The sequence below is a fragment of the Echinops telfairi genome, unplaced genomic scaffold, assembly GCF_000313985.2.
Source record: "Echinops telfairi isolate 266 unplaced genomic scaffold, ASM31398v2 ScPeMD7_7475;HRSCAF=8513, whole genome shotgun sequence".
Lineage (NCBI taxonomy): Eukaryota > Metazoa > Chordata > Mammalia > Afrosoricida > Tenrecidae > Echinops > Echinops telfairi.
In genome coordinates, this window is record NW_022111379.1 from 6,139,615 (window position 1) to 6,159,240 (window position 19,626).

Here is a 19,626-nt window from a genome sequence, read left to right on the forward strand (position 1 = left end):
TTCCACGATGGCACCCAACAACCACTACAACAAATGGAGATGAAAGTTTGATGATCTCAAAGGATATATATCTATATATCGATATATAGATATAGTGTGTTTAAGATGGGAAGTGGGGAAGTGACCGTCCCGAGTCGTTTTAAAAGTCCTGATTTTTGGAAAGAATGCCCGACAAGCTAGGGAACGGCGGGAGAACGGGAAGGGAATATACAGTTTTCAGCTGCCATGTGGCTATTTCGCCAGGATGTGAGTTTTATATTATTTTTTAAAATTTTAGTGTTAAACTTTAATAATAACAAATAATTGTTGAGAACTGATTATTGAGAACTGCTTATCAAAGTGCGCATTGTTGATCAGTTGTTAGAATTCGACCACTATTGTTTGGACTTAATGAACAAAAACATTTTGTTAACGGTCTCTCAGACGATACACATCGTGCTAGTGAAACAAGTGATGTCAACAAATCAGCTATTCAGATAATTTAAGTAATTTATTTCATAAATACATACATTTTCTTGAATTTAGCAGACAGTAGTCATATTATTTATATTTTATAGTGGCGGCAAAATGATATAGAACAAATTTTTAATCAAGACCCCCCCCCCCCAACCCTCACCCCACTCCCCGGTTAATGGTGTCACGCTTTACCAATATTAAAATCTGGGCACCTGAAGAACAAAGTGCGTGTTTCCCCGGAGAAGCAGGTGGAAGGAATTGGCTGGGTCACCCAAAGCCAGTGATGGTGCTAAATAAGATGTTGGGGAGCACCCTCTTAGCCTTACAGGTGAGAAAATAGAAATCCCAGAGCTGAGGTCTAGAACTTAGTCTTTCAACGACCCTCGGACTAGTGCGTATCTGTTACCTACGTAGCCAAAGCCTCCTTCCCAGCTCGGAGGAGCACACAGGAGGCCGAACCTGAGGATGCCGACCACCTGCTTAACCGGGGTCCTCTTTCAGGGCCTCCAGCTTCCTCTCCCCGCTTCAACCTAGGTCCGGAGGCGGCCACCTGGGGCAGGGTGGTGCAGCACCCGCCCAGAGCCTCCGGCGCGGGGTCTTCCGGGTAACCCAAGAGGTGTCAAACGGGCCGGGGCAGGTGCCGGCGCGACCATTGCCCTGCACCCATGGGCTCGGCGGCGCCCGGTCCCCGGGGCCTCCGCACGCCGCTCCCGCGCCGCGTCACCGTCCACGGGGCTGCGGCCCGCGTTCTTCCCGGCGCTCCGGGCCCGGAAGCGCCGAACCGGGCCCCCAGCAGGAGGGCACCCGGCTCCCGGAACCGTGGCTCTTTCTAAAGCAAGTGGCCCGAGGCCAAAGGATACAAATTTCGCGCGGGCTGCGCGCCGAAGGGCCCGGAAAAAGGACGGACCGGAAGTGGCGGTTGTCATAGCTACCGAGGTGCGTGCGCGCGCGCCCCTCCCCCTCCGTCTCCGCTCCATCCTCTTTGTCCCGCACGCCTCACCTTATTTTGAGGAGCCCGGGGGACCAGAACGAGGAAGGGATTGCGCAGTGGCCCCCTACACACACAACGAGCGGCGACGACGACCGCGACGGCCTGCGGACGTGGGAGAGGACCAGGCCGGAAGTGGTCGTTTCCATGGTAACCCTGGACCGGGTTGCCTGGGAGATGACCCCTTTGGGTCTCTTTTGAGTCTCCGCTGTCGCGTCACCTCGAAGACAGATCTAACAGATTCTGAACGGTCTCCCACGATGATTCCTGGGAAATATCGCTCTGTTTCTGGCCGGGCTGCGAACAACGTAGGTTGGGCTTCTACTTTTCTCTTTCCTCCCCTTGGTATCCCCCCGGCTGGCATCTTTGTCTAGGTGATGGGGGCATGGACCCCTGGGCCTACCCAAGCTATTGTCTGACCAAGACTTGAGGTTTCTGGATTAGACCAAGGCGCTTTGGGGGTGTGCTAGGATGGGTTTTCAAAATCTTGCACCGCATCTGGGGCACCCAGAAGGTGGACTTGGTCTGCTGTGAAAGACTCAGGTCCATTTAAATCTATTAATCAGTAAATTCTTTTAATCAGTACATTGGGAAAAGAATGGATAGTTGAGAACTACTACCACCGCCTTCACCCTTGAGATCTTTAATTAGACCTGAAGTGGCAAATGGGGTAATACTTTGAAATTGGAAGGATGAAATTGCTGCCATTTTGGAAAATATGCCAGAGTGAAATCTTTTAATGTTTAGTCGTGGTTTTACTGTCTTCAGCAAAATTTCAGAACCTGTTAATTTGCCAGAAACAAGAAAAAAAACCAAACAAACCAAAACATCTGTTCTATTTAATATTTTTGTTGTATCTTCATTTTTCTTTATGGTGTGTGTGTGTAGAAAGCTCGATCCTTACATCTATTCTGATTCATGTCAACCCTGTGGGATAGAGTAGAACTCCACACTCGGTATGGAAGCTGGCTGTCACTGGAGCCATTGGTCTTTAAGTTAACAGTCAAACACCGTAAGCACTCTGCAACAAGGGCTCCTGTGTGTTTTTGTGTACTTATGCACATATCTATATCTGTATGTTTAAATTGAGAACAGATTTTATTATGATTTAATCTCTAAATTTCAGGTGAATTGTGGGCTTCATCTGGTTATTCAGACATCATCGCTTCCTGAAAAAAATAAAGTAAGATTTAGCACATTTATATTTGAATTGAAGATAAGTTGTTTTTTACCTACACAGCATGATTTACAAAGTAAAGTCTGAACTAGGGATTTTAATTATATTTATTCCTCCCTCCAATGTCAAGCTCATTATAATTTTCCACTGACATAAAGCTAGGATTAACTCTCTTTTAAAAACTTAATTATATTGTCTCAATTTCAAGAGTTAAGTTTTTTGACATTTCAACATTTCTGAGACCAAGGTCCTTCTTACAATTGATGGTGCATCAAAATTTAGGTGGAATAGTTTTTTCATAATAGTGGGCAAATTGATTGTATGTCTTACTATTAAAAAGCATCTTACAATGGATAAAATGTGGTGATTTAGGGAATATCTCTACACTCATCACTTAAACTCAGGGGAGAAATAGTAAGTGCTTAATGTTATTTAGAAGGGAAGATATGAACATGAGATTTTCTTTCCCAGATAATTTGCCCATAATATTTCTGGGTTTTCAGAATTTCTGGCCTTTGATAATTCTTTTGAGATTGTGAAATGTACGTCATTTTCTCTCTCTTCTGTTTCACCTGAGCACACAAACATATTTCCTACGCAACTGTGTCTCAAAACCCAGCACCGTGTTTTTCTCCTCTAAGTTGAATACCTCCAACCATCACCATTTAATTGTTTCTTAAAAAGCTGTTAACTAGAAGTCACTGGAGAAACTTTAAAGCAAAGTTTATAGGTAACACGATTTGGATCAGGGCAAGAGGGCATGAGGACGGTCGATCGAAGGACCTCATTGGGCCGATAGTAATTTATTACCTCATGCCGCATTTGATATTATCAGACACTTGAAAATGCATCAGTTAAATTAATTGAAATATTTTTATTATAATCGGACATAATAGATTTTACCCCAATGCTTTGCTATTGATCTCAATTAAGTCTTCCATTACAATGTGTTACTAGGTGCTGTGTGCAAATTCTTTGCAAACCATTCACTTTTTGTTATGCAGACATATGTTCTAAGAAAATACCTTTAATTATACAACTCACAAGGATATAATGCAAATGCTACTGTAGTATTTCATAGTATGTATAAATCTGGAACATCATAATTCTTTAAAAATAAATAGGGTTTGTGTATATGTGTTTAATAGCCTCATCTGCTTTTGCTTTTCTCAGTTTTCTCATCTGATAATTATTTAAAGTAATGGAAACCCTTCTTGTAAAGTTAAAAATGCAATTTTATTGTTATAATTGGACACTGAAAGGATTTCTAATGGTCAAAAGAGAGTGATTTTTCAACAGCCCTTATTTTGTATATTTTTGTTTCTTGGAGAGAATGAATGTTTTAATGATTGTTTTGGGAATGAGAGAATAGAGGATGTGTCTCAGATTGGAGCATGCTTTCATCTGACTATGAAACTGACCCAGTTTTGTTCTGTGCGTGGTACAGTACGTATGACTAAAATTATCTTCTTAGTCATTTTAAGGCTTCCAATTCAGCTGCATGCACAATATTTTGCACCTCTCTTTAGTTAGTTCCAGAATTTTATCACCCCAAAAGAATCCCTATGCCCCTTAAAGTAGTCACTCCTACACTCCTGCTTCCCCAGAAGCTGGAGACCGCAGATCTGCGTTCTGTCTCAATGGATTTGCCTGTTATGGACATTTCATGCAATACAAGGAGGTTTCAAATATTCCTTGAAAAATGGAATTAAAGGATAGTGTCATTTTTCTAGGAACTTTTGAAGCCTCCTTGTATAGAGCCTATTGCACCTGGCTTCTTCTATTTAGCAGAAAGTTCATGTATGTTGTCGCATGTCTCAGTTATTGTATGTTATGTCAACATCTTCCTTACTTATTGATAACTTTTTCTCCAAATCTATTTTCTTAAATTTTTTAAATAGGTTGAATTCAGGCTAAATAAAGAAACGTCAACATTTCCTGGCCGACTCTTACAACATGACCTTGAAAGAAACTATTCAAGTAGGCAAGGTATTGTCTCTGCTTAGAGATCAGATATGCCTTTTCTTCTTTAACTCATATTGATTGTTTCATAATATTGAATCACTGGTCCAAACAAACTTGAATTAAAAAGGAAATGGTTCATTGGTTGTTAGATTGGTTAGGGAATATATGACCTATTGTTTAGATATAATTGGTGTATATATACATCAAATAGATTATTTTAAATACAGAGAAAGCTGTTGCTGCTTTGGCTTGGGGTGTGCTACAGACTAGAAAAAGGGGAAAGAATGTTCCAGATAATATATGAGAACTAAGAAAAAGTGGCTCTTTAATGAGGGTAGCAGTATGAGAACACAGTTCTTTAAGACACAAGGAAGCAATGAGGAGAAAGGCCAGGAGTAGAAAAAGAAGGGATCTCCTTCCCTTACTCTGGTGTGGGATTATAGATACTTTATATATGAGGCCTTATATTTTGACACGCATCATATGAAATCTTGTTATAAATAGAGATTCGTAGTGCTCCCCTTTGGCCTTCCCTATTCTGATGTTACCGGTCTTGGATGGTCCTTGGAAAGGTTCATTTTAATAATACCTAAAGTAATGCTTATGGGTGTGGTTTGTGTACCATATCGCGATACGTACTACCTTATATGATCCTGTTATATTGATGCAATACATTCTTCAAGGAGAGATTTCCTGTGGCATGTTTTAATTATAGTTTGTTCCTACCAACTATTAACTATCTGTAATAAGCTAGTGTTCAGCGATTTAAAATCCTTATATACAGTATTATCATTCCCTTCTAGGAGTTTATATGAAAAAACTGCTTGCTTTTCTCACTAGTGCCTGAATTGATGGTTATTTTGGATGTTGACTAGTTCCCCCTTGGTTCTGTCTTGAAGTTCCCCTGAGCCAATCTTTCTCTTTTTCCTACTCCCTGCACATAGAAGAACAGTCTAAGGGAAGTTCCGCTGTGCAGGTAGCATCCCTCTTGCTTCCTTAGGTTCAGTACAGTACATCTTTATGGAGTGTGTACTACGGGCCAGGTGCCATGTTATCATATTGGAACCTGGAATTCTCAGCCAGGGCTTTTTATGCTTGGGCTCACATTTCTGATAATGATCTTTTACAAAAAGGTTTTCCAAATAATGAGTCTAAAACACTTTTCCCGGCCTTCTCTTGTGTTAGAGTAGGGCGTTAGTACACAGATTTGTGGGTAACTGGCCAAGGACATTTATTTAATGATGAAGTATTACAAGCTATTTCCCAGTGAGGAAATAGCACGAAATGTTTTAATTTTGAGAACTAAAAGTCAGAAATGCATAACATCATATATATAAATAGTGACCTGGTGAGGTAGTGGCTACATATGTTGTTACTGGCTAAGTAAATTTATCTAATGGTAAAGTATTACAAGCTATTTCCCAGTGAGCAAATGGTATGAGTCATTGAATTTTGAGTACTTAAAGTCAGAAATGAATATCAACATAAATGTAAATAGTGACCTGGTGATTGTGTTGCCAACCATAAGGTCAGCCGTTCAAATCTGCCAGCTACTCCTCAGGAGAAAGATGCGGTTTTCTGCTCTGGTGAACAGTTACGGTCGTGGAAACCCACAGGGGTATTTCTATAGGGTTGCTATGAGTCGGAATCGACTGGATGGACTGAGTGAGGGAGTGACAATTGAACTCTTTTCGGGAAAAACTAACCTAATGAATTTTTCATGAAGAAAATTCTTGATATTTTTCTGCAACATGCATTTGATACGTCTTAAATGTATTGAGTAGCTCTGGTGACACAGTGGTTAAAGCACTTGGCTGCTAACCAGAAAGTCATGGTGTACGTGTGTTAACCTTTCAGCAGGAGCTATATGTGACAGCCTGCTTCCTTGCAAATGCACTGCTGTGGACAGCCTTACAGGGTCAGTATGAGTCAGAAGCGACTTGATGGCACTGAGCCTGGTTTGGTTAAGTGTCCACTTGGTAGTTTCCCGAAGGTGCCCCTCCAGAGTCGCTGAGCTGCAGAGTTACATGCAAAGAAGGCCACCCCACTCCCGCTGTTTCCCTGGCTTGTGTACTTATCATTTGACCTTCAAAAACACAAAATGGGGAAGAAATTAGAAGTAGCACTTTATCACTTAATTTGAAGGACTTCTGTTTAAATCACTGCATCCAAATCCCCCGTCGTTAGAATCCATTTCAGCCCACTGTTATTTTTCAAAATTCATTAAGAGAATTTAATAGCCAATCAGCCTAAATTAACTAGTACTACTCTCCATCAAAAGACACTGTGAACAGAATTCATATCGCTGAATTGTACACTTAAAAATGCTTAAGATGACAAACTTTTTGTTATGTATATTTTGCCTAATATTTTTTTAAAGTTAAGAAACTTGATGTTTTAGTTAGATTGATTAGTCTAAAACTTTATATGTGATTAAACATTTTTTAATATTATTAAGAAACAGAACCTTAAACCAGGCATTCCAAACCAAGCCCACTGGCATCGAGTCAATGCCGACTCAGAATGACCCCAGACAGCAGGGTAGAACTGCCTCTGTGCATCTCTGAGACTGTAACTCTTCACAGGAGTAGAAAGTTTCATCTTTCTCTTGAGAATTGGCTGGTGGTTTCAGACTGCTGACCTTGCAGTTAGCAGCCAATGCATAACACTAGGCTACCAGGACACCTACTATATAATAAACTCTCAGTTAAAAATAGATTTTAATTGATGAAATTTCTTAAGTAATAATTTAAAAATATGTGTGTAGAGAGTGAGATGGTGACTGGTTATTAAAATCGTGACAAATCACAAATCATTAGAAAATTTGCAACCAGGATTTTGGTTACCAAAATGATTTCAAAGACAACGTCAAAGGACTCACATATATGGAATATATTTCATCATTCATCTGTCCATCCACCTACCTATTGATTCACCTACTTGTCTACCTGCGTATCTATCCATCTGTCTACCCATCCCCCCACTCACAGGTGCAGTGCAGTGAATGTTCTTATGAAATGTTAATCCTGTGGGATCTTTGAGAATACAATTATGAAAGGATTCATTTTGCATTCTTCTATTAAAGAGTTGATTATATTCTTTTTTAACATAAGTTGTATATAAAGTAGATTTCCAATTATCTGTTAATAAACTGAACACTCAATCTACTGATTGCCTGCTGGATTTGGTTTCTAATAAGAGTACAAATAGTAGAAAACGAGTCCACCTCTCAAAGAACTTATACATTTATCTGGAAAGGCAAGGTCTGCACAGCTGGTAAGTTAATTAGTGATATGAAGAAAGTCAGTAACAGAAGAAACGTTTCACGTAGGTGTGAAATGTCTCATCTTGCCCCTGATCCCTTTATCACCTTGACATTTAGAGGTTCCTGTTTATGTATTTTAAGGTCTTTCTACTGTCTCATTTTTATCTCTTGCTTTTTTTGGTAAGGTCTATTTCATACTTATAGTGATAGTAGACCAATCATGCTGCTAGTGACTATGAACCGAAAAGTGTAAAGCTAGCATTCCTCATTTGACTGAGTATAAATGAATTATAATCTGATTATTACTTCTGTATCCCAAGTCTTATAAAGTCTACATTTGTCCCTTAAATTCAGGGTTGGCCTAAAGCCTTTAAAAATGGTTCATAAAACCTGATTCTAATGCCAACAAGAGAAATCTCGATTGTCTATTGTTTAGAATTTTTTTAAAATCATCTTTAGTTGGCCACCTTGCTCCATTAATCCTTTGACTAGTTTTTATTTACTTGTTTTAGCTGTTTCAAACCATGTAACTTTGGATTTGAAAATCAATTTATAGAATTATAGTTGTCTGGATATTCTGCTGTCAGCCTGCTGTATCACTAGGCCAGTTCCATTACTAGACATTTTATACTCTGGAACTTCACTATCTTGACATCCATATTGAGATATCATGAATTCACAGAGGTGCAATGTAAGCAGTGATTATTTGGTTCAAGAAGCTAGGCTTGCGATAGTTCCCTGAAGGAGCCTGCTTTCCCAGTCTTTACTACCATCTGTTGGATTTTGATTCTAAGGTATATCATACTGTCCGATGACTTCCCAAGGGGTGTGGGATTCCTAGGCATGGTTTTCATCTCTTCATCTTATTGGCCATCTTATTACCAGGATTCGCTGGAAATAGGAGGTTCTTTCTTACTGCTCTTCAAGCATTTCAGCATTGGTTGCTGATTTCGGCTGAGTTTTTCCTGTATATTAGAGGAAGGTAGAGAAGATTTTCTCCAATAACCGAACTGTTTCCTTTTTGAGTTACTCTCCCATCTCATTGCATTTCTGATAGGTTTCAGCATTTCTTCTTGGTCATTCTACATTCTTCTAGATTTTTAGAATATATTTTAATATTTATCTCCCCCCAAATGCCTCTGAAGTGATTTTCATTAAGTGAAAAACAACCAGATACACTTATGTACAGGATTTTAAATAAGGATTCTTTTTTATTTTACCTCATGTGCAAATAGTCTGTTTTTAGACTTGATAGCTTTTTAGTTTGATATGTATTCGTCTGCCCACTGAGTTGAGAGCTACTTACTGATAGGGACACTCTCTACCCACCACTCCCTAGGGACCCTATCTAACCTCCAGCCCTGAGCCTCCTGTATGCCCTGTAGACTCTAACCACAAGTATACTTGCTTAATTGGCATCTACTTTTCGTCTCTTTGTAATATTCTCTCCCAATAGTGGCCGAATATACAAAGAAAATGTGATAACACAAGGTTACACCTGTTATCCCAAACTACTTTCTCTGTATTTCCTGTAGCAAAATCATGTATTGTCTAGCTTTGTGATAAACTTTTTGATATTTTGAAGGAGATGGAAGAGTAATAAGTCCTTCGCCTCGTAATAAGTCGTCATGCATCTCATCCACAACAAACGTGACAGAACTATGTGGTCTGGAAATGAGAACTGCCATGGGCTCCTTATCAGCATTTGGAGATTCTTCCATGATTCAGACACCTTCAAAGCCCCGAATCCGGCAGGGCTGTCATAGTGCTGGCCCAAATGTTTCTGGTAATAAGGGACTCTCAGTTATCAGAGAGCTAAGACGTTCGCATTAGTCAGACGTATACGGGGTAAAGATAGCACTAGAGCTGTTGTGTACTTTCCAGCAATCCATCAGGCAAGGGAAAACATTATTGGCACACATAGAAGACTTCATTTAGGCTGACGGAGGAAAGCCACAAACTCAGATTCATAACTAACTTCCAGTATGTAGACCATAGACACACACAGGCTCTCCATGAGTTAGACTTGCCCCAACGGCCGCAATGACATGGACACTAGCCCTTCCAGGAGAGGGACTTGTGGGCGCCAGGGTTCCCCCAATCCAAGGTGACTGTAGTTTCAAGGCTTTAAAGGTTTTTCTTAATCAAGTAACGTGTGTATCATTTTCACTAGGTGATCATATTAGTTTGGTGAGCTCATCAATGTCATCGTTTCCTATTCTCCAACGTTCTTCTGAAGAGAAAAGCCTGTACTCAGACAGGTTGACCCTAGAAAGGTGAGAACAATCTATTTTATCTTATTTTTTGGAATAATAGGCATGATATAAAGTTTGAGAGGTACAAAAGTCCCTCCTCCTAATGTTCTGGTTACCTACTAGCTGGGTACAATCAATATCACTAATTCTTTTGTTTATTCTGACAGAGGTGTGCCAAAGAATTTCATATCTATATAATGTAAATGATCTTGACTGTATTCCCAAAGAGTACTATAAACCCACTGCCATTGAGCTGATTTCCACTCATCCTGGTGTTGTAGCACAGAGTAGAACTACCCCACTGGGTTCCAAGGCAGTAAATCTTTTCAGAAACAGTCTGCCACATCTTTTTTCCACAGAGCAGTTGGTGGGTTCAAAGTGCTGACCTTTTGCTAGCACCCTGATTCTTTAACCGCTGCGCCAAGAGTAATATCCAAGCTAAACCCACTGCCATTGAGCCCAATCGGACTCTTAGTGACCCTCGATGGGATTTCCAAGGCTTTGAACCTCTACAGGAGCAGACAGCCTCATCTTTCTCCCAAGGAGAGGCTGGTGGGCTCAAGGAACACCACCAGGGCTCCAAGAGTACTGTGCAATTCTAAAACATGACATTGATGAAAATGGATTTCCGGATATGAAAACAAACAGACATAGGCCTCCTGGGCTCTAGGTCCTTGTTACCTCACATGCCTCACTACCTCCTCCATGCCCTGTCACACACGCTGCCCCAGACCTGCCACTCCTCACGTACACCAGCCATTCTTTCACGACTCTACTCCCTCTGCCTGGATTGAGAGCCGGCCGCGCATCCGAGGGCTCACACTACTCAGATGTCACCATCTCAGTTGACCTTCCCTAGCTACCCTCTCCAACACTGTCAACTCTTCCACCCTGAAGGTCCCCGGCTCTCTTCCTTGCTTTCTTTTTCTTCTTGGCACATAGCACTCTTTGAACATTAAGTGTTTTACATATCGTGATTATTACCGGCCTCTCAGTCTGAGCGTCATGAGCCCTGGGATTTTTACTCAGTCTGTATCACCAGGATTTAGAACAGAGCCTCACAATCAAAACCTTTGAATGAAAGAATGAATGAATATATTTAGGACTTAATCCCCATCTTTACAGCTAGGAAAATGCCAGGAGTAGAATGTTGGAGGAAGTGTCCTAACCACTCCTTTAGTTGTGTAACCACTAAAGAAAGCATCTCTGCTAGCTTAGTGGTGCACACCTGCCACCAAGATCATGGACCGTCTTTGTGGCTGGGGGAAGTGTCAAGAGGCTGTAGCATGTTGTTTTGAGGCAAAGTGACACTTGAAGGCATTATCTCTCTTGGCATCTCTGTGGTGTCATTGGCTTTTGAAATTCCAGTGCTACCTAATATTTATAACTTTCATGGTATTTTAATGTTTTGGGAGATTTTTGTGGTTATTCTTATCTCAGTCTTTAAAGGTCCAGTCATTGGGCCTCCACACAAGTATGCCCTCAACGAAGAACACTTTGTTCTAATAACCCGGCTTTCTGTGATACTTACTTTCCCTTACACAATCGCTGAAGACAAATGGGTGCATAAGCAAATGTGGTGAGGAAAGCCAATGGTGCCCGCCTATCAAAAGATACAGTGTCTGGGGTCTTAAAGGCTTGAAGGTAAACAAGCGGCTATCTAGCTCAGAAGCAACAAAGCCCACATGGAAGAAGCACACCTGCCCATGTGATCATGAAGTGTCGATGGGATCAGGTATCAGGCATCAAAGACCCAAAACAAAATCAAAAAACATACCAATGTGAATGAGGGGGAATGCAGAGTGGAGACCCAAAGCCCATCCGTAGACAATTGGACATCCCCTTATAGAAGGGTCACAAGGAAGAGACGAGCCAGTCAGGGTGCAGTATAGCACTGACCACACAACTTTCCTCAAGTTCTTTAATGCTTCCTACCCGCGGCTATCATGACCCCAGTTCTACCTTACAAATCCAGCTAGACCAGAGCATGTACACTGGTACAGATAAGAGCTCGCCACACAGGGGATCCAGGACTGATAAACCCCTCAGGAACATTAATGAGAGTAGCAATAATAGGAGGGTAAGGGGACGGTGTGGGGAGAAAGGGGGAATCGATCACAGTGATCTACGTATAACCCCTTCCCAGGGGGATGGACAACACAAAAGTGAGTAAAGGGAGACTGGTCAGTGTAAGACATGAAAAAAACAAGAACTTATAAATTATCAAGGGACTATGAGGGAAGGAGGGTGGGGGAAGAGGGAAATGAGCTGATACCAAGGGCTCAAGTAGAAAGAAAATGTTTTGAAAAGGATGATGGCAGCATATGTACAAATGTGCTTGACACAATGGATGTATATGTGAATTGTGATAAGAGCTGTAAGAGCCCCCAATAAAATGATTAAAAAAAAAAAAGTCCAGCGAAGAATAGGACCTTCTCCCTTCAGTTTTATGTTAATCGACACTAACGGGTCAGTACTTGTAAGACTGGGCCATAAAAAGTTAGGTTCTTCTGTTATATCCTGGGGTGTCATTCAGGTAATTGCAAAGATAGGTTCTTGGCAGCACAGGTCTCTGAGGTAGAGAAGTGAGCTTCGATTAGGAAAAGCTCAAGGGACCAAGGGAACTGGCTCCTCAAATGGCAAGATCACAAAGGTGTCATACATAGTTGGGCATAATTTAAGCAAAGCCAGTCAAGAGAGTTGGCCTAGAAACAAGGAACTCAAGGATTCTTATCTGAGAGGGTAATGGCTAATGATTTTCAATGTCAGATCTGCTACACTGTGCAGCCTCTTAGCCAGGAAGCTTATGAAAGAAGAGTAGAATCCAGCCCCGAGAAGGATTGCTTGGTCGAGTGAATCTGACTGTTCTGGAAACTAGGAGTGTTCATCTGGGTACTTTAGAGAAACAAATCCACAGAAACTCATGTATTAGAGAGAGTTTTATATACAGGTTAAGGGTGCTTTAAGAAAATATCCCAACCCAGTGCTGCCCAAGCCCACAGTCCAACATTAACCCATATGTCCGACAACAATCCACAAAGCCTTCCTCCATCTCACAAAACACGCAATGACGCCAACTACAGGAGGAAAGCTAAGTCCGTGAATTTGTAAACATCTCAGCGCTGGCAGGGGTCCCCACACGGGTGCTCCAGCACCCAGGGCTGCATCAGGGTAGGTCCATGTGGCTTCTCCTCAGGGATGCCTTGCAGGAAATGAGCCTTGCCAACTAAAGCAGGGACCTGGCTAAGGCAGCTGCACCCTGGTCCGACCATCAGAAAGCAAGAGACCCGAGAATTCGAAAGGTGAGGATCACCGAGCCATTTCTCTCTCGGCCCTTTAATTAACCCCACATGTGTTTCTTGTCCAGGTTGGCACAATCAGCTAACTACCTCACTAGGGTAGGCCTGGAGGATAGGAGGGCAGCCTGTCAGCACTGAGAAGGGAATGCAGAGGCAAACCCTTACTCCAATAGCTGCATGAGTAATGCGACAGGAGCTTTTGTGGGTACAGGGAACATGACTTCCTCTCGAGGACCCTGGGTCATTGGTTTGGATCTTTGTTTGATGGAGTGGCAGGGACACTTGGGGTGAAGAAATATACAAGTGAGCCGTGGTGTTGAAACTTAGCCACTGCATAAGAATCTTAGAAAGTGAGTTTATTTCAAGTTTTATCAGCTGGTGTAAGGGGGATGGTGTCAGGTATTAATTCCTTTCCGGTCTCAGTGAAGACGGACTCAAGACTGGGATGAACGGGAATCTGGGTGATATCAGTAGGTATCACTGTGAGCAACAGGGGAAAACTGAAGCAAAAGCGATCAGACAACTTAAGGTTTTTCTAAGCTGATGCAAAAAAGAATAAATTTTAATGGACATACTAAAAATTAATGATTTATAAAGCAGGAGAGCCAGCTGTGGGAGTGTCATTAAATGCATGAAACGAGTCCTAAATACTAAGTAGCAAATGTGAAGTGCCATGGTGGTGCGGTGGGTCGGGGCACTGGGTGCACTCAGATGCTCACTGTTACAGGGCCACTGTGAGCTGGAATTGATTGGATGGCAATGAGTTTGGTTTGAAGGGCATGTGTTGGTAGAGTTTTTATCTTGTAGCTCAGTGTTTTGGCAAGTTCAAAGCTATTGTTAAATGCATAAATACATATTTAAAATCTAAGCTCCTGAGAAAATGTTCAGAAAGGACTTCAACACAATGGATTTTGGGATGGAAATGTCTTCATCAACGTGAATTATACGTGGCTGCATTGTTGTTCTTCCTACGATATTATCTACCACAGTAGTGTGTGGTCCTGTTACCTATGAGAGATCCTTTTAGGCAGCTTTGCCAGAATGTCCGAGTAATCTGAGTAACCATTGGGTTGATGCCAAGGATATTTCTCTCATATTTGACATGGTTTTTCCAACTATATAAACTTCTACTGTAGAAGGCAATTGCTTTCAGTTTTTTCCAATGTTAAAAGTCAATTTGGTGTGAAATAATTGATATAGAGGATATTAATATGATAAGACCTACAGCTTAATTTTAATATATCATTTGAGAAAGTCACTTGACTTTCCCATGAATGATTTACAAGACCCAGCCCTCTTTATTCCCGCCACCCAGTGCCTGACCCACCGCCCCACCAGGCCCCTCCTAGTATGTAGTTCACCCAACCAGCCCATAGGAACTGGTGCTGGAGGTGGCAGGACTCCCCATTTTCTGACTGCCGTGTGGGATCACAAAGTTATTAAAAACAATATTTGTAGGAGGAAGCAGGCTACCTCCAAAAGAACCCTATTAATTTGTTGAACATTTTTCCCCCTAGGCAAAAGCTAACAGTATGTCCAATCATCGATGGGGAAGAGCATCTTCGTTTGTTGAACTTTCAACACAATTTCATCACTCGGATCCAGAATATTTCTAATCTGCAGAGCCTAATCTTCTTGGATTTATATGATAATCAGATTGAAGAAATTAGTGGACTTTCCACTCTGAGATGCCTCCGTGTCCTTCTGTTGGGGAAGAACAGGTAACCTTTGTGGAGCAGCTTTTGTTGGTAGCCCGATAGGATAATTTGATGCATGCTGAGTTCTGTAGTGAAACGGCAGCTCAGAAATGTGTGGTACTTAGGAAAGCAAGAGGATACAGGTTTTCAAAGGTTATCCGAGTGAATGAAGATCCTGTCGTTCTATGTTTCTCAGACTCAGCCTGGCAGTCAAACCAGACACGCAGATTGGTTTCATTGTTTCCAGCGCCATGCATGATTGGGACGGGGTAGTGGGCGCTCCCCTTGCCTTTGCTTTCTTCGCTCACATTTTAGGCTTGTGTCCACTTTGGCTCCTGTGTTTCCCTTGTAATTCTTCTCAGCACATTGGCTAAGGATAGACACGTACCGTTTTAACTGACTGTTAAATTGACTCTTGAATTTATATTCAGATGACAGTTTCAGTGTGTGTTTAATATGGCTTCCTGTATACATGTCCCTAACTCCTTATAATGCTCAGTTGTATAATAAACAAAAAAAAGAACAAACCCTACCATCATCCAGTCCACTCTGACTCACAGCGTGCCGCTTTACAAAATATCCAAGATAGTACCTCGTTACAGGGGTAGAGTTTGCGATTAGCAGCCTTATGCCGAACCCACCGCCCCACCTCTGAACATGTAGTATACAGTTCATTCACAAGCGACCTGTTTGTTCTTCAGCACTTTAGAGAGGTCTTGTGTAGCACATTTTCCAAGTGAAATACCTCATCTCCTTTCTCGACTGCTGCTTTCATGAGCATTGATGGATCTAACTAAAATGAAATCCCCAATAACTTCAATATTTTCTCCATTTACCATGATGTTGTCTGTTGGTTCAGTTGTGATCATTTTTGTTTGCTACACATTGAGTCCTAATCCACACTGGAGGCTGCCTTTTTGATGTTTATCAGCAAGTGCTTCAAGTCCTCTTGGCGTTCAGCAAGCAAGGTTGTGTCATCTGCATATTCCTTCAGTCTTCATGCTGCATTCTTGTTCATGTCGTCCAGCTTCTCAGAGGATTTGCGCAGTGCACAGCCTGAGCAAGGAGAGTGAAAAGATACAGTGCTGATGCACAGCAGCCCTGATTTCGGACCACCCCGTGTCCCTTTCTTCTGTTCAGCAGGCTGCCTCTGGGTCTAAGTGCAGTTTCCACCGGAGTACTGTGAAGTATTTAGACATCTTCATTTTCCTCATTGTTCTCCACAGTTGATTGTCATCTCAGTGGAATGCCCTGACATAGTCAATAAAACATAAATATACATATTTCTGGTATTCTTTGTTTCAAGCCAAAATCTGTCAGTTCAGCAGTTTTATCCCTCATTCCACATGCTCTTCTGAATCCAGCTGGAATTTCTAGGTTCTCCCTGTAGATATATTGCTCTAACCATTTTTAAATGATTCTGTAGTTGAGCATCATAGAAGTGTACTTGTCTGTGCTATTTGTGGTCATGTTTAATTTCTGCATGCTCTTGGGTCACCTCTAGGTTAGGTTGCTGCCTTTCAAATTTCTTAACCTAGACTAGTCAGTGCTTCAGTGCTACGCCAGTTTCTTGAAACCTTTCAGTCGGCACCCCTTCTTCCTAGCCTGTCTTGTTCTGGAAGCTCCACTGAAACATGTTCACCATGGGTGACCCTGCTGGTACTTGTAATACTAGTGGCAGCGCTTCCAGCCCCACAGCAGTATGCAAACCGCTGCAGGGGGACCACTGACAGACAAGTGGTTGCGCTGACACCTGTTCTTGAGCAATCCAGACCCTCCTTTTGGCCCTTGAGTGAGGAGCTGTTTTCTTGGGAGACTTTTTCACCTGCCTTGCTGACACGCTGTCCAGGAGCCCCTCCATAATACCTAGGGTTCCTGCCACCTTAAATCACTTCTCTACTTTTTCCTCTTCCTACCTTTCAACTCTGCGGGCTTCTAAGAATAGCCTCTGACCATTTAAAAAATCATTCATGCCTTGACCACACCAGTCTATCTGACCTTATTTAAGGTCGTATTTTACATAATACACCTAAAAAATCACTTTTAGACAGTTTTAGGGCTGTTAAGAATCTTGAGTCAAAAAGGAAATGTAGCCAGAAGATAATGTCTCACTTCTCTCTAATTGTGTATTTCTAAAGTATCTGTAAAAGGCAAACCTGCCAGGTGTGTTCCAGCTGGGTTGGCTTTGTGCTGGTCAGGGGCCTGTGAGCCAAATCTGTCCAGAGGCCGCGCTTGAGGCAACCTGGCCGAGAATGCTGGAGAGAGGAAAGCTCACCTGCAGCTCAGGCTCCTGGGTTTGTCTGGGATGACTTCCTGCCCCTGCTGGTGGAGCCCAGCCCGGTATCATCTTTCAGCCCCGGCTGTGACAGCATACAAAGAAATCCGAGGTATCTGTGCCCTTCTAGGTTTGGCAGCCCCAACAAAGCTTTCTGTTCAAATATAAAGAGAGTCCCCGCGCGCGTTCTGCTTCTGTGTGTGAAGTTTACACTGTTACCAAGGAACAGGCAACCGCTCTGCCACTCTGCTGTTGAAGGCCTTGCCCTCTGACTCCCCTACCTTGGGTATTTTCTGCTTCCCTTCTCGGAGATCTCCTGGCGCCTCTTGATGGCAGGTTAATGACTAGAACCTCACTGTACTTTCTCCCGATTTCCCAGGGGCAGATGCAGAGCTCTCTTCCAGACCCTGGGGTTCCCTATTTCTTTCCTTTTGCCTCCTTTACATGTCCCCTTACGTGTAAGGGTTTATCTCTGATACCTGGAACGTGTCCAGGGCCTGTCATGGTGTCCTTCTCTGGTATCAGTAGAAGAGTGTGGCCTTCAGAGACATCCCTCGAGTCTGTAGCTGTTGGGGGGTTGGGGAGCCTAGTCTTTTTTCTAGTTCAGTTTCTGTTCAAGGGGAGAACAAACTTTAAAAAAAAAAATCTTTCAGCTCACATTCTTCTTAGCAAAAATCCTCAACTCTCTGGGACGAGACTGGAATTCTGAAAACTGCATCAATTCTCCATCCACCCAGAGGACACCTAGGTCAATTGATGCTTTCAGGTGCTTCTGAAGTCTTTAGAATTCGGTCACTTTTACATCATTTCAGGTGCTGGAAGCATATGACGGAAAGACTCTACAGCAAAGGCAATTCGTAAGAACAAGACAGCAAGACACTGCGTTGTTGGAGTTCCATGAATAAGCAGTGTGCCCCTTTCCCTTCCTGTTCATTGGGCAATCAGAATCTGAAGTGAGAGCCTCGATGTGTCAAAGCTAAGAGAATGTTTGAAGTCACACTAGGTGGGAGTTATACTAGAGAAGAATCCCTGGTAGAATTCTGTAGGAAGAGGTGTTTAAGCAGATCAGAAGGTTTTTGTGATGGAAAGGCCTTAATGATGTTCGGAGTCTCAGATAGAGACAGACAGGGGTGCTCCAGAGAAGAGAGCCTTGGGCTTACATAATCTCTGTTGTCCTCACTACCTACATTTCATACCATTAAACATATATTTCTCAGACAGATAGGTAGTGGCCACAGCTCAAAGTTTTTATCAATTCACTGATGAGGGGGCCGACAGGATGCCAACTCAGGTTTAAAGGAGGCTCAGAGAAGTCAGAGAAAAAGACCTTTTTTTTTTAAAATGCTAGAATAATGGGTTCATGTCTTACCAGGCAGTAAAATGATAACCCCTGGGGTTATCGTTCTACTGGACAGAATATTTCCACCTAACAACACTTGTGATGAGCTCTCATCATTTTCAACAAGTTAGTATCTAACTCCCAGGGTCTGGGCGCTAATCAGTAGTTGTCAAATGTCCCCTAGGGTAGCGTATTGACAGTGTGCTCGTGACATTGAAAGAACATGCAGTCGTCTCTTTGCTTAATTTCCAAGTTTGGGGTAGTTTGTTTTTAAACAGAGTAGCTCCTTTTCTTCTGTGCTTATATGTCACGATCTTACAAGATTTGTTTTTATTCTGCGTGCTTTTCTCTTCAATATTGTACGTTTCCCATGTTCTTTGAAAATGTCATTTTTAAGGGCTCCATAATGTTCCCTCTAGTCCAGTGATTCTCAACCTTCCTCATGCCGCGACCCTTTCATGCAGTTCCTCATGTTGTAGTGATGCCCCCAATCATAAAATTATTTTTGTTGATACTTCATAACTGTAACTTTGCTACTGTTATGAATTGGGCGACCCCTGTGAAAGGGTTATTCAACCCCCAAAGGGGTTGCGACCCACAGGTTGAGAACCATTGCTCTATGGTTATATGTATTTATAAATGTGTCTACATCTCAATCATATATGAGGGTCTTTTCATATCTTGTCATATATTTGCATTGCTTTCATATTTAGTTATGACACTGTTATTATGCATTTTGGGTCACCCTGCTGATATTTGAAATACCAGTGACATAGCTTCCAACATCACTGCAACACACGTCTTCACAGTACGACAAAATGACAAACTGGATTGAGAGGCAGTTATATGAACAAAACAAGGGAATATTGTATGGTTCAAAATCAGAAAAGGTGTGCATCAAGATGGAATC

The 19,626-nt window shown here is 42.1% G+C and overlaps 1 protein-coding gene across 1 annotated transcript in view; it reads left to right on the forward strand.

The window, feature by feature from the left end:
* The first annotated feature begins 1,608 nt into the window (after nt 1–1,608).
* LRRC49 (leucine rich repeat containing 49) overlaps nt 1,609–19,626 on the forward strand; it is a 149,360-nt gene continuing 131,342 nt past the window's right edge. The window contains exons 1-5 of the mRNA XM_004712013.2: nt 1,609–1,752; nt 2,571–2,627; nt 4,523–4,610; nt 10,025–10,127; nt 14,923–15,126. Of these exons, the coding sequence (XP_004712070.1) occupies nt 1,705–1,752; nt 2,571–2,627; nt 4,523–4,610; nt 10,025–10,127; nt 14,923–15,126 (500 nt within the window). The 5' untranslated portion in view covers nt 1,609–1,704. The remainder of the gene's footprint in view (nt 1,753–2,570; nt 2,628–4,522; nt 4,611–10,024; nt 10,128–14,922; nt 15,127–19,626) is intronic.